The sequence below is a fragment of the Ursus arctos genome, unplaced genomic scaffold, assembly GCF_023065955.2.
Source record: "Ursus arctos isolate Adak ecotype North America unplaced genomic scaffold, UrsArc2.0 scaffold_7, whole genome shotgun sequence".
NCBI classification, from domain to species: domain Eukaryota; kingdom Metazoa; phylum Chordata; class Mammalia; order Carnivora; family Ursidae; genus Ursus; species Ursus arctos.
Genome location: NW_026623089.1, coordinates 27177581 through 27193032, shown reverse-complemented (window position 1 = coordinate 27193032; position 15452 = coordinate 27177581). Strand labels below are relative to the sequence as shown.

At 43.7% G+C, this 15452-nt stretch overlaps 1 protein-coding gene across 1 annotated transcript; it reads left to right on the top strand.

Annotated features, from left to right (window-relative positions):
- The first annotated feature begins 3772 nt into the window (after window positions 1–3772).
- Window positions 3773–14161, top strand: HIF1AN (hypoxia inducible factor 1 subunit alpha inhibitor). Its single transcript, XM_026493891.4, has 8 exons — window positions 3773–3990; window positions 4270–4520; window positions 7552–7700; window positions 9592–9737; window positions 10546–10652; window positions 11073–11136; window positions 11369–11479; window positions 12309–14161. The coding sequence occupies exons 1-8, from the start codon at window positions 3814–3816 to the stop codon at window positions 12351–12353; spliced, it is 1050 nt and encodes a 349-aa protein (XP_026349676.3). The 5' UTR covers window positions 3773–3813; the 3' UTR covers window positions 12354–14161.
- Window positions 14162–15452: the final 1291 nt, after the last annotated feature.

Genomic DNA, 15452 nt, shown 5'->3' with positions numbered 1-15452 from the left:
GTTCTGTTCTGCAAATTGGTTGATCTCCTTCACATAGAGGAATGATGCAACACACAAATCGCCCCAAATTCGTTCCTCAGTTTTACTCTGTATTTATATTTGAATGTCCCAGTCACCTCAACCCAACAAATGTGAATCCAGTCCTAGACCTAAAGCAGCTCTTCCCAGACTGGCTAAAGCCTCAGATTGGCTCGGACTTGCAAAGATTTCAAGCTGGACCACAGTTAACAAACACTAGCTTAAAGAAGAATGGGGGATATTATCATGTTTGCATATGAATATGTTTTCACTTTTACACAAACAGGATTTGCATAATTTACACAATATAAGTGTACACATATTTCCAGCAACTTTTAGGGTGATGACTGTTTTGGTGCAGAATCCATCATTACAGACCTTCTCAAATATATATTAAAGCAATAAAAATTACATATACTACTTGGCATATAAATTTGGGGGAGGACTACTTCACAGCAACTTGCCCTCTTGTAAAAAGCATCACTAGTTGATGTTCAAAATAATCGTACAATATCTGCATTCAATCAATAGCAAGCCCTGATCTAATTTGGGTTAAGAAACAGTGTTGGTCTAATTTATTTACTACTATCAAGATATAATTCACATAGCATAAAATTCATCCCTTTAAAGTGTACAATAAAGTGATTTTTAGTATATTTACAAAGTTGTGCAGTTATCTTCACTAATTCTAAATCATTTCCATTACCTCCAAAAGAACCCCTGTCCCTCTTAGTGTATTTCCCCTACCCCTAGACCCTGGCAATCACTAATCTACTGTCTGTCTGTATGGATTTGCCTATTCTGGACATTTCATACAAACGGAATCATGCAATATGTACGTTTTTGTGTCTGACTTACTTCACTTAGTGTAATATTTTTAAGGTTTGTCCATGTTGTAGCATGTGTCAGTTCTTCATTCCTTTTTATGGCTAAATAATATTGTTATATTGGTATTCAACTTTTTGTTTATACACTCATCAGTTGATAGGCATTTGGATTATTTCCACTTTGGGGTTATTATAAATAATGCCATTGTGAACATTCTTGTATAACTTTTTGTGTAGCTATATGTTTTCAATTCTCTTCAGTATATACATAGCAGTAGAATAGCTGGAGAAAGAAAAAGAAAGAAGGAAAGAAGAAAGAAAGAAAGAAAGAAAGAAAGAAAGAAAGAAAGAAAGAAAGAACAAAAAGAGAAAGAATTGCTGGATCATAGGATAACTGTATGTTTGACTTTTTGCAGAACTATAAAACTATTTTTCAAAGAAGCTGCACCATTTTCCATTCCCACTAGCAGCATATGAGGGTTCCAATTTTTCCACATTCTTGACAACACTTGTTACTGTCTTTTTTTATTATAGTCATTCTAGTGGCTGTGACTGGTATTTCATTGTGGTTTTGATTTACATTACCCTGATGACTAAAGATGTTGAGCATCTTTTCATGTACTTATCGGCCATGGTATATCTTCTTTGGAGAAATGTCTACTCAAGTCTTTAATCCATTCTTAATTGGGTTGACTTTTTATTGCTTAGTTGTAAGAATTCTTTATATATTCTAGGTCCAAGTCACTTACCAGCTATATACTTTGTAAATATTTTGTCCTATTCTATGGATTATCTTTTTGCTTTCTTGATGGTGTCCTTTGGGACCCCGTTTTTATCCTGAAAGGTGTTGGAATTTGTCAAAAGCTTTCTCTGTCTATTGAGATGATCATGTGGTTATTTTTTTCTTCTACTAATATGGTTAATTTTCAGATGCTGAACTAACCTTGCATTTCCAGAATAAATCCTACCTGGTCATGGTATATAATCCTTTTTAATATGGCGCTGGATTTGGTTTCCTAGTATTTTGTTGGAGATTTTTGCATCTGTATTCATAAGGAATATTGGTCTATAGTCCCTTTTTCTTGTGATATCTTTGGTATCAGGATAATGCTTTTCTCATAGTTGGGGATTGTTCTCTCTTCTATTTTTTGGAAGAGTTTGTAAAGGATTGGTGTTAATACCTTCTAAAATGTTTGGTAAGATTTATCAGTGAATCCGTTTGATCCTGGGCTTTTCTTTGTGGAAGGTTTTTGATTCCTAATTTAATCTCTTTACTTGTAAGTCTATTCAGCTTTTCTATTTCTTCTTAAATATGTGCCTTTCTAGGAATTTGTACATTTCATTCAGGTTATCTAATTTTTTTGGCATACAATTGTATATAGTGTTCCCTTGCACTCCTTTTTATTTTTGTAAAGTCAGTAGTAATGACCCTTCTTTCATTCTTGATTTTAGTAATTTAAATATTCTTGTTCTAATTTATTTCTAATTCCCAATGTTACATATTAATATATTCTTGTAAAAATCCAAACATCGCAGATAAAACTAAAGCCTTGGTTGGCACCCACAACTCCAAACCCTCCACAGAGGTGATCCCATTATCAGTTTGGTGTGGCATAGTTACTAGGTAGCATAATTATATAGTTAAGCTAGTGTATTAGTTTTTTATTGCTGCGTAACAAATTACCATAAATTTAGCAGCTCCAAACAACACCAATTGATTATCTCACATTTTCCATGAGTCAGGAGTCCAGGCAAAGTTTAGCTGGCTCTCAGCTCAGGCTCTCACCATGCTGAAATTAAGGTATTTTTGTGGGCTGCTATCCTCATCTGAAGCTCTGTGTCTTTTTCCAAGCTCAGTGGTTGTTGGCAAAATTCAGTTCCTTGTAGTTGTAGGATTGAGGTCCCTGCTCCTTTCTTGCTGGCTGTCAACCAGAAGCCTTTTTCAGCTTCTAGAGCCTACCTGCCATTCTCTACCCCATAGCAGTGCTCCTTCAAAGTCAACAGGAGAACTTCTTTAGCTTCAAATCTTTCTGACTTCTGTCACTGACCTCTAGACCCAGATTTAAAGAGCCAGAGTTATTAGGTCAGGCCCACCTAGGATCAATTTCCCTTTTGATGAACTCAAAGTGAACTGATTAGGAACCTTAATTACATTTTTTGCTATATAACGTAACCTCATCGCTGGAGTAATACCCTACCATATTTAGAAGACCTGCTCTTATTCAAGGGGGGAGACCTATAGTGCATGTATACCATGGGATGGAAGTCTTTGGATCCATCTTAGAATTTGGCCTCCCATAGCCGGCCATAAAAACTGCCTAAATAACAGTAGAAGTAATTGAGAAGGCCTTTTATAACGAATACAAATTGTTTGAAAATGTGAGGCGCTCGTGGTTGGCCATTAATCATAACCTTGGTCCCATGGCAGAAACATCTTTAAGTAGGAAGGATGGTAACACAGCCAGAGAAATAAAATGATGCTAAAAACAGAAAACCATCTTTGATTTTAAAAGAATTCAACTCCCCATATATCTTTTGTCAAGGCCTTCAGAGCAACCTTTGCCCAACATCTATCAATCTGACAATTGCTTTTCCTTCTGATTTCTTAGGTAGGTCAAGAGTTTGCTTCTCTCCCCGTCCATGACTGTATAGTTTAATGCCCCGCTAAACTGGCCTCCTTCTCCGCTTCTTGTGTAGGCTTGGGCACACTGACGCAGCAATGATATTTGGTGTATTTGTTAACCAGATGATTCAGTAGATCTAACCTCTGTGCCCCAAGTCCTCACGGGCGGAGCTTAGGGTGTAAAACTATAGCTCACCATTAGGAGGAGCTCGCTTACGCCCCGGTTCCGCGTTCTTTGTGTCTCTGGACCGCTCTCGCGCGCAGTCCATCTCTATGGTTTCCGTTGTGTTTTATCCGGAAAAGGCGGAGCTTCCGGTTCCGGTGGGGCCGTTTGTAGCGAAGGAGATGGCGGCGACAGCGACGGAGGCTGTGGCCTCTGGTTCTGGAGAACCCCGAGAAGAGGCCGAAGCGCCTGGCCTCGCCTGGGATGAGTCCCAACTGCGTAGTTATAGCTTCCCGACCCGGCCCATCCCGCGTTTGAGTCAGAGCGACCCCCGGGCGGAGGAGCTTATCGAGAATGAGGTAGGAGGCGGGGCCCCGTCTGAAGGGGAAGGGAGGAGGGACCAGGTTGAGAGGAGAGGTCAAAGGCGAATGGTGATGCAAGTTGGGGTCTGGCAGGGCTGTGGACCAGGGCCTAAGGGAAGATGGAGAGGGAGGTGAGGAGAAATGGGACTTAAGGTGTTCGTGCTTGTTCACAGGAGAAAGTATTCAGAAGTAGGGAAGTTGTTGAAGTCATGGGACAGGAATCCACCGGCTCCTTGGGATGACTTCATTTGTTTTTCACTTGTTGTTTTCACTTAGGAGCCTGTGGTGCTGACAGACACAAATCTTGTGTATCCTGCTCTGAAATGGGACCTTGAATACCTGCAGGAGAACATTGGCAACGGAGACTTCTCTGTGTACAGTGCCAGCACCCACAAGTTCTTGTACTATGATGAGAAGAAGATGGCTAATTTCCAGAACTTTAAGCCCAGGTCCAACAGGGAGGAAATGAAATTTCATGAGTTTGTTGAGAAACTGCAGGATATACAGCAGCAAGGAGGGGAAGAGAGGTAAGTTCCCAGATCATGTCTTCCCATTGAATCTAGGGCATCCATTTTCCTTTCTTGTAATTGTTTGAGCATATGGAGGAGTTGGACGAGTTCTCTAGCTTGAGAGATGAGAGAATAATTAGACTTGAATTGTGACTCTGTTGTTCTTTGTTTTCTTCACAAAGTGATAGAGTTGCCTAGAAGGGTCAGGTAGGTGAACAAAATGAGAGAAGTTGTTTGGGTGAAAACTCAATGAAGTCGAAAGCATATCCCCTGTTCAGAGTGAGAAGTCATTACTTGACTCTTGTTTCCATTTAGGAGTGCAGTCCCAAGGTTGCCACATACTCTTATTTTCAAGAGAAGCCAGAAATTAGAATTTTTATTTAAACATTTTTTGACCTTTAAATGTAGGCAGCTAATTCAAATTTTTAAAAATGTTGCAGGGTGCCAAAAAAACCTGACTGTCATTGGATTTAGCCCTGAGATTTCCAGTTTGCACCCTGTGTCCTAAAATATTATGCTTGCTGGGGACAATTAAAGCTAAAAAGTTTTATAGATTGTTATTCTGGGACGAAGGATGTCAGGGTCCTTTAGATTAGGGGAGATCAGACTTGGTTGATAGGGATTTCCACATTGTACTAGAGATAGCAAACACAAGACACACTCAGAAGTGACTTTTTCTCTGTGCTTTTATCCTTATATGTGAGGACAGCCTCTTCGGTAGGTCCCAGACAGCTTTCAGTTCTGCACTATAACATTGCTTCTGGAGAATTGCTTTCACTGAGTACTTCGTGGTGAATGACCATCTCCATCTCACACTTGGTGTCCAACCCTGGGCTTCTCTTTAGTCTCCTGCCTCAGTTCTTTTCCTGACTCTATTAGCAGCATACGGCTGAGTGAATGGATTTGAAATACCTTTTTTGTGTTTGTGTGTCTTCCTGACACTTAGTGGTTATCATAGTGCTAGAACTTTGACCAAAAAGAGTATCCAGGGTCTCAACTGCGATTGATCGGTTCTTGTGTCTTACAAAGACTGGTGTAAGTCATCTTCTGCTTGAGTTTCCTCAGATTTAACATAGCATGTACATGTGTATGTGCAGACATCTACACACCCCCAATGTTGAGAGAGAGAAAGGTTGATTTAAATGGTGCTGGTGGAATGTAATTCCATCATATGAACATTTGCACTAGAAGGAGCATGAGATAAGACATGAGTCCTGGTTCCTCAATCACTTTAAGTTTCTTACCTCCCATAGGGAGAGCAGTTTGCCTCGCTAAGTATAAGCTATGAATGTAGTCTTTATGCATGATTCAAGGAAAATTTTTTTCCTATGCACAAGTTTTGCCCTACCAGCTTACTTTACCACCAGCCAATTCCACTTTGGAATTGTACAGGTTGTTGTGATCCCAGGAATTCTGTGATTCTTTGAGCTCTTTTGACCATTTACTGTTCAGATGTAATAGGAGTTGTTTGGATTCATGTTTGGTGAGTGTTCTGCCTCTTTCAAAATTACTTGACAAAATTTTTGTATGAATATTTTATAATTTCTGGGGAGAGCCCACAGGTTGCATTCGAGTCTTGAGGGTTCCTTTTCCCCCAAAAGGTAGCTAGTGTTTACAACTTAACAAGATTTCTAGTTAATGTTTCTGTAAACATCCTGATTCTAGGCACTGAGATACCTTTGAGCCATTTGAAGTAACATTCTTGGGACTAGAACAGAGCTGCTTTTATATTTTGTCTTCATGTTTGTCCCTTTATTCGTATCCATTATGGGACTTGAGCAAGTGTTTGGGTTTTTACGGTCCTTAAGTAATTTCTGATCTTCCTCGGTATATTAGGAGCCCTGGGTCTTCAGAAAGCCTGATGAGGCTTTCAGTTGTAGAAGGCTGCTACAGAGAGGTGGCTGAATTAGTTAAGGTAAACTAGATTTCAAGCCAGAGGCAGGGACTTGAAACAACAAAGGTTTATTTAGGTTTATAACAACAACAGTCATGCTGCATGTCTGTCGTAGGTCACATGGAGGCTCTGCTCTTACGTCGTCTTTTTCATTTTGGGATCCAGCAGCTACAATCTGAAACCTTAGAGTTGATTAGCAGAGGGAAAGAGATATGGTGGTAGTGAGTACTGGTTCTTCAAATTACAGTTTGGAAGCAACACAAGTCATTTTTGTAGGTATATCATTGGTCAAAGCAAGTTAAATAAGCAAGCTTGGCTTCGAGGGGATACAGGAGAATTAACTCTCCCACAGGGGGTGGGGAGTTAGATCTTGGTGAACGGTAATACGATCTGTCATAATGGCCATCAAGGGCCAACGAGGATGTCTGAGGCTCTGAGGGTCTCTAGAGAAACGCTGATTAATCGTTTTAGACTCTGAGTAGGTGTTGAGGAATCTATGAAATTGTATGAAAGTTCTGTGTGTATGTACATTTTTATGGAAACGTTCCTTGGATTCTTAGATTTATGCTGTGACCCAGAAAAGGTTAAGAATCACTTCTTTTAGGGGCACCTGGCTGGCTCAGTTGGTAGAGCATGCATCTCTTGATCTCGGGGTTGTGAGTTCAAACCTCACATTGGGTATAGAGTTTACATTAAAAGAAAAAAAGAATCTTTTCTTTAAAATAGCAACTTTAGTGTTGAACAGAGCTCAAAGAAGGACAGGCAAGGATTCAGTTCTGTGAGAATCTATCTTGGTTAAGATTTGCATGGCTGCGGGGCGCCTGGGTGGCACAGCGGTTAAGCTTTTGCCTTTGGCTCAGGGCGTGATCCCAGCGTTCTGGGATCGAGCCCCACATCAGGCTTCTCCGCTATGAGCCTGCTTCTTCCTCTCCCACTCCCCCTGCTTGTGTTCCCTCTCTCACTGGCTGTCTCTATCTCTGTCAAATAAATAAATAAAATCTTGAAAAAAAAATGTTTAAAAAAAAAAAAGATTTGCATGGCTGCAGCTGGTCTCTGTGGGAGGTGCCGGTGTGGATTTGGATTTCCAGATGTGGGGAGGCCATGCCAAGGGACTGTGTATGTGCACTAATGGGATTTTATTCTCGGGGAACATAGGTTGTATCTGCAGCAAACACTCAATGACACCGTGGGCCGGAAGATCGTCATGGACTTCTTGGGTTTTAACTGGAACTGGATTAATAAGCAACAGGGAAAGCGTGGCTGGGGACAGCTGACATCCAACCTGCTGCTCATTGGCATGGAAGGTAAGAAATCTTTCAGAAAGCAGCATAGCTTGGAGTCATACAAACCTGATTTCCAGGCTTGTCTTCACCACTCATTTGCTTTATGACTTTGAACGAGTCACCTAACTTTTTAAATCTCAGTCTCCTCTTCTGTGAAATATCTTATAAACAGCTATGAAGATCAAACGAGTTAATGTATGTAAAGTGATTAAGCTAGTTTCATGCACTCTAAAATTAGTTCTCTTTTCTCCTTCCTTGGTTGCCGCATGAGCGTGTATACTCAGGTGTTAGGGATTGTCCTGAAATAACTGTTCTTATCTATTGGATCTGTCTGTATTCAGAAGATATTTATTCCAGTAGAAGAGGAAAGTGTGTTTTTTCAGTATAAATTGAACTTTATCTTTTGAATGTTAATGTATTTATGGAGTTAAATTCAAAAGGTATAAATAGATGTGTAATGATAAATCTGTCTTCCACTCCTATTTCCCAGCCTCCCGATAGCCCTCCCTGGAGGCACCACATGTCATTAGTTGCTTGTGTATCCCACTAGAGGATTTTATGCATATGCAAGCAAATATGTGACTATGTTCTTTGTTTCTTTCTTTCTTTTTCGTTTGAATGAGAGGAGAGACCTTTGAATGCCAGTGAAAAGAAGGAGAGCTGCTTACTGGCCAGGGTCATTGTCTCATTCTTGTTTTTATTTCTGGCCCTTGCTCAAGGCCAGGCCCATAGTAGGTTCTTAGTGAATGGTGAATAAATTGCATTAAACAAGGAAGCAGAGTAGTTATTTGTTTTCATTCACCACTGGGTTCTGAAGTCTCTTCTCCTTAGATTGTCCTTTCTTCAGTTTTGGATCCTTTGCTGCCAGTATTAATCAAGATTTCTAGCAATGCAGCTTATGGATTGCACCCCTACCCTGTCTCCTTTGAAATCAGCTCTTGATTAACCTGCCAGGACTAGTTCCGACCTACTTAGCTATAAGTTTTTCTTTTGCCTTCCTGTCCTTTGGTAGAGTGCACAGAAGCGGATCCCTCAGGTAGATGAGAGAGCAGATCTCCTTCGAGGGTGCACATGGACTCTCCGCATTTAAGAAGGCGGCTGTCTTGGCCCACTCAGGCAGACCCAGGGGATGTTTTTTAAATTCCATGCCCTGCAGAGGGCCCCTCAGCTCTCAGGGATTGTGCAAAGAATAAACAACAGATGAGGTCCCAGTTATAAAGAGTAGGTGGAGCATACATACACTAGGGCAGCACTAATGCACGTTGGTATTTTAAATAATTGGCTTTATTCGAATTATACAATGCTTCAGGAATCTGCTATGCTCTCCCCATGCTCCCATGAGAATTAACAGCCTCAGTGTTGCTCTAAGAAGTGTTGCATCCCACAGATGTGTCGAAGTGAGACAAAGGTTGAGAATCTTTGAGCTCCAGAAAAGCTACTCAAAGCAGGTATATAGTTATACAACTTAAAATGACTAACCCCGTGGAAGATTATGCATGAACTGTTGATACCAGTCAGTTCAGTTGTTTGTTACTCTTGTTTTGCTACCCTTTAATTCTTGCCATAGTCAAGAAGAGTACAAGTATACATGGTCTATTACCTTGCCAGACTTACGAATATTATCTTGATGTGCTGCTGCTGGCAGAAGCATCATGTATGAAAGTTTGCTTCGCTCCAGTTGATGATGAACCCTTAGCCAGAGATGGTCTCTGAACAACTTATTGCCCACTGAAAGTGTAACACCTAATTTGCTGAGAGTTGTAATTGCAGTCTCCCTGATTCTGCTTGAAATTTTGATTGGGAACCCTTAGCTGAGAGGGCAGGCTGGGTTTCTCTCCAGCATTGGGCCTTGTGTTCTAGCCTATGCAATAGAGACACTGCTCTGAATAAGAAAATGTCTTTCCTCCTACAGGAAATGTGACACCTGCTCACTATGATGAGCAGCAGAACTTCTTTGCTCAGATAAAAGGCTACAAGCGGTGCATTTTATTCCCTCCGGATCAGTTCGAGTGCCTGTACCCATATCCTGTTCATCACCCATGTGACAGACAGAGCCAGGTGAGCTTGTGTGGTCTGAGGAGGGTAGAGAACTCCTTTGGGAGCCAAGGTTGGCATGTCTTTCTCCTTCACTGTGGATATACTCAGGGTAATTTAAAGTGTAGCGTACATATTCCAGGCCCTTGTGGGGTCTCCAGATGTTTATAAGGATATACAGTTCCGTTGAGCTAATTCTGGAGGGCAGACCCCATCACTGATTCTGGTGGACTCTGGTTACCCTGTTTGAATGTGTATATCTCCATTGGATTTAATAATTGTTTTCTGTTGTCATGGATGCTGCTACTTTTTGATAAGGAGAAGGGCGAACAGAATTGTCATATGTCATTTACTGTCTTTCCTGGATCTGTAAGAAGTATATGGTTGACTTTATGGCCAACCAGAGAGGTCCTCTCCTTTCTTGAGAAAACTGCCTACCCACTTCCTGTAGGAGGTCTTGCTGGCAGGAATATGTGTGTGGGAGAAGGTTTCAGAAGATTTGGTTGAAGGATGCATCTTCATTCCTCATATCTGCAGGCCGTGAGTAGGTTTTCTGACCTGTAGGCTGCAATGATTGGCTTCTGACCTTAGGAGCACTGAGGCCCAGGATTCTTCATCACTTAATCTTCAAGCATGGCCAGTCTTGTACTATCCTCTGAGAGAGAGTGTGTATGTTTAATAAACATGTGGTATCTTCTGCTGGATATAAATTCTAAACACATCTTTTTTTCTTAAAGCCATCTTTTTATCACTACCAAACTAGCACATCACAGTTATTAATAAAGATTTGGTGATTGACTGATTTTTTTTTTCTTTCTCTTGAACCTCTCAGGTGGACTTTGACAATCCTGACTACGAGAGGTTCCCCAATTTCCAGAACGTGGTTGGTTATGAAACAGTGGTTGGCCCTGGTGATGTTCTTTATATCCCAATGTACTGGTGAGGAGGGGACTAGGACTGGGGGCTTCTTGGGAGCTTTCTTTCCCATTCCCCGGAAAGCTGTATCTGTGTCCTTTCTGAGTTGTGGCAAGATTGGTCTTATGTGATCTACAGAAAGGTTGGCATATCCAGATGTGAGCATACTGAACATGGGGGAAATGGCAACCCAGTCTCTAGGACAAGATGACAATTCGTCAGGTCCAAAGGGATCCCAGAGGGTTGAGGCTGGAGAAACTGTTCTTGGTTCTTTTTATTTGGAGACTGAACTGAACACCACTGCCTCTGGTCCCGGGTGTGTTTGACAGGATGAGTGTAAAGATAATGTCCTTGTTATTTGCTTTAGCCGGACTTTAGCTAGTTTTCCCTCCCTCCCTCTAAAGAATATTGGTGGCAAACAGGAGCATGTCTATTTTCTTGCAGGTGGCATCACATAGAGTCATTACTAAATGGGGGGATTACCATCACTGTGAACTTCTGGTATAAGGTGAATATGGGTTTTTTCCCCCAGGTGGGATTGGGGTGAGGTAGGTGTAATAAATGAGTTGGGGGCAGGGTGGGGAGGTTGGCTCTCTCTGAAAGTGATTCCCAGGTCTTTGGGAAGATGGAGAGGGATGGGATTGAACTGGGTTTCTTAGAAGGGGTGAAGGCGCTAGAATGGTGGGTTACACTGAAGCCTGCTGCTAAAGGCATTTCCTGAGCTGCTGCTTCCTTTACAGGGGGCCCCCACCCCTAAGAGAATTGAATATCCTCTCAAAGCCCATCAGAAAGTGGCCATAATGAGAAACATTGAGAAGATGCTTGGAGAGGCCTTGGGGAACCCACAAGAGGTATGTGGCTGCCCCAAGGTGGCACTCCTGTGGCCCAGTGGGCAGAGTGATCAGGGAAAGTCAGGATTGGTGTCACATTTTCCATAGCTCTGTTTCAGTATCTGGTGTCCTTTCTCTCCATAGAGGTTATGGGCGTGTTCAGAAAATCTTTGTTTTCTGGTGAGAGCTGGGCTTGACTGGTGGATCAATTATAATCTGTTCCATGCTAGTGGTAATGTTCCCCATGGGGCTTCTGTGCCAGCTGGGGACCCCTGAGGGGATTCTTCTGGAATGGGAAGCGAGCAGTAAAGCATCTCCTCATGCTCTCCCAGCTGTGCCAAGGCTGCTCTAGGTAATGTTGAGACCTGCTTCCCACACAGGTGTGCCAGTGGCCCATTGGGTACCCAGGGGAGGTATTTGTAATGCTCTTGCCTTCTTCCTGTGGGTAGCCTCAGCATCCAGAGGACCTGTGGGATTGGGAGGTGGCACCAGCCCTGATTGCAGGTGACCGGTTCAGGATACAGAGGCATTTAACCTTCTTAAAGCTCATTTAAGAAACATGCAGGCACTCTTGGGTTTTGGGGGATTGTTGGCTCCTCTGACCTTCTGTCTGTCAGTTTGGTCCTATTTATAGGGTACTGTGAGAGGGAAGGTAATACAGGATGGACCCAGAGGAGAGGGCAATGTCCTGGAATATTCTCCAGGAAGAGAGTAGGTTAGTGGGTTTTTAAGATTGAATGAAAGCCTTGTCCCTGCCTTGGCTGGACATAGAATGCCTCCAGACACACCATGTCTGGCTCCAGGGCTAGGGGACAGGCAGTTCTGACTGGCTCCTCATGTCTCTTCACAGGTGGGGCCCTTGTTGAACACAATGATCAAGGGTCGATACAACTAGCCTGCCAGGAGTCGAGGCCTCCTGCCAGGTGACTGCTAGCCCGTCCACACCGCTTCATTGATGAGGACAGGAGACTCCAAGCGCTAGTATTGCACGCTGCACTTAATGGACTGGACTCTTGCCATGGCCCTGGAGGCAGGTGTTTGGGGCAAGGCAGGGTGGTTGGCGCTCCACTCCCATTTGGAGGGACTTCTTGCCCTTGCCTCTGTGCCCCAGCATCTTCCCTCTCTGCCCCCCCTAAAGTCCTGCATTCAGTGTGTGGAGTCCCAGCTTCTGGTTGTCATCACGTCTGTGTGTGTCAGTCTGTCAACCCTCGGATGTGTGTGCGTGTGTGTGCATGCACACGCGTGTATGTATCTGTTCCTTGCTTTCTCCTTCTGGGTCAGGATGCCACTGCTGGCTCTCAGTCCTGTCTCCTGCAACCTCAGTGCCTCAGCCTGAGAGAGAGGAGATGGTCTTGGTCACCCATTACATCTGGGCTGCAGGGCCAGAGCTTTCCTGACCATCAGGTCAATTTGCCTCCTTCCAGTTTTCACAGAGTCAGGCTCTAGGCTGGGTGGGAATGGTTACTGGGGCTCTTAATGGGGAGAGTGAGAGGGAGGCTTGCCTCTGAGAGCCTAGATAGCCTTCCTGTGAGAGAATTAGAGTTCCAACTTGGACCTTTAAGCTCAAGCCATACATAGAAAAGAGCCTTGGGACATTAGAGCCAAGGATTATGTATAAGTTCCAAATCGCAGACACATACAGCTTCTCTCTTTCAGCACCAGCTCTTGCTCCCTGTGCTGAGTACCAAGGGAGTTCTCCTAGTAGTGGCTTCTCTAGGTTCTAGGGGTGTAAGCCTCTATGTGGATGTGTGTGTGATATGTGTGTGCGTGCTCGCACACGTGTCCATGTCCACACTAGCCTGCCTCTCTGCTTACTAAGTTTCTCCACTGCATAACCTTGTCCAGTGGGACATACAGCGTGAGCCCCAGGGAAGTGCTGTCTGACCTAGCCTAAAGCTTTTAAAGCCATTGGACGTTGGTCGGGTCTCACTGCAACCTACCTGAGGCTGACTGGCTAGAGCCTCTAGGTCCTGTGACCCTCCCTGCCCAGGCCACGTCCTCTACTCTTGCGGAGCTTCCTGGCGGAGTAAATGAAATGGGGTCAAGTTTAGGCAGCTAACTTACCACCTGTCATCCACCTCAGGGCAAGGACAAAAACAGCCTTGCCTCTTAAAGCCAGCGCCTCTGCCAGACCCCATTGTAATGTTCCACAAACACCCTTGAAAGTCAGGGCAACTGATGATAGAGCGTAGAAGTGGCATTTCTTTTCCTGTTCATTATTACTTGTGGGAACCCCTCTCAGGGCTGCATCTTACAGCTGAGCACTGCACAACTCAAAGGGCCATCGGTCACATGATTCAGTGGAACTGGGGCTGCTGGAATTGGGCAGTGTAGTGGCCCTGTGGCCCTGTGTCTTCTCACCTCCACTCCCATCTCCATGCCCCTTCTCTCTGGAAGGAAAGAGGAGTTGGAAAACTCTGGGGTTTTTTCCTTTTTTTTTTTTTTTTTTTTTGCCAAAGGTTTACTTTCAGCATCTGAGCTGTGGCTCTAACCCCCAAAGCTCAGTTTACAGTTACAGCGCACTGATGGACTGAGAGGATGTATATGTATGTGTGTGCATGTGTGCACCTGTGTGTGTATTTTGGGTAGGGGTGTTTATTTTTAGTACCCCATTCTGGGGTTCTCTGCTGCAGCGTGGGTGTGCAAACATGGTACCTTCTCAAGTGTAGTTCTTTCAAATATAGCCAATGCTGGAAAATGTGATTGCAGTGATCTCCATCCCTCCATCTCTTGGGAAAGAGGAGTGCAGCAAAGAAAACAAGGCAGACAGGATAAACTTGACCACAATCAGACTTTGAAAGAAAGCAGATTATTTTGTCTCCTTAGCAGGTCTGCTGTGTTCCTGGCTCAGCCCTCAAAGATTTGGGTGATGTGCAGCAGGAAGGCATGTGCCACTCAGCTGATCCTGGCTGGGTGCTGTGCTGACACAGATCTGACCTAAGGCGACCGAGGGGGAGGGTCCTTTACAGGATTGGTCCTGACTGTTAGACACTCAGTATCAGCCTGGTGCTTTTATTTTTGTTCCTCACTATCCTGCAGGGTAGGTATTTTCATTTCACAGCTAAAGAAACAGGCTCAGAGAGGTTTCAGTGATTAGTAGCAATCAGGACTTGAACCTAGTGTTAATTTGACCACAAACCTCCTGCCTCCTTTCCACCAAACTGTTGGTTCTCCTACCTTACCGCCTCCCTTGTACTACAGGCTGTCCTCAGATCTCACTAGGCAGTGCCCAAGAGGGTGCACAAGATATGGCTCAGGGTAAAAGCTCTTTTGGGCTCCAGCTAAAGACCTCTTGGGAAAACTACTGGGAAGGCCTGTTCTGAGTTAAGAGTGCTGGAAGGAGTTGTGGGGAAACTGAGTTCTAGATCCCAGTGCATTATTTGTCCTTGAATAGGTACCATAACTTCTCCCAGCTTGCTTCTGCACCTGTAAGATTGAAGATCCCGTTCTAAATTATAACTGAGAACATTGATTCATGTTCTGCTGCCTCCCTTTCCCCCAAGGAAGAGATCTAGTCTCCTCCCTTCACTTAGGGCTGAGTTAGGGCTGTTTAGGCTCAAATGCTACTTGCGGCTAAGGAAACATATCTGCTGTGTTGCTTACTCCTATGCTAACCAGCAGTGTGGAGGCAGACACCCCAAGGGAAGGTGGGGCTTTGGACCTGAATGGAAGTCAGCTGTATTACAGGCTCCCATTTTTACATCAGCAGGTACATGCGAAGCTACTCTTTTGTGAAGTCAAATATTTGTTGGGGTGTTGGAGTTCGGGGGAGGGAGGAGGGACTGTTCTGGGCATCAGTTGAGCAGATGCCCAGGATGCCTGGGGGAGACCAGCTTCTCCTACAAATCAGAGCTCTAAATTACAAGGTTTTTACCAACGCGAACAGTTGGGGGAAGTCGTCTGCTCTCATTTGCGTAATGGTTTCTGTCACTGGTGATTAGACACAGGATGAAGGAAAAGAAATTTGACAATTAGGAATGAGCGATCATTAATC

Excerpts from the sequence above, each read along its gene's own strand:
- HIF1AN (XM_026493891.4), top strand. The coding sequence starts at position 3,814 with ATGGCGGCGACAGCGACGGAGGCTGTGGCCTCTGGTTCTGGAGAACCC. Across the intron at positions 3,991-4,269 it reads AGGAGCTTATCGAGAATGAG|GAGCCTGTGGTGCTGACAGA; the intron begins GTAGGAGGCGGG and ends GTTTTCACTTAG. Across the intron at positions 7,701-9,591 it reads GCTGCTCATTGGCATGGAAG|GAAATGTGACACCTGCTCAC; the intron begins GTAAGAAATCTT and ends TTCCTCCTACAG.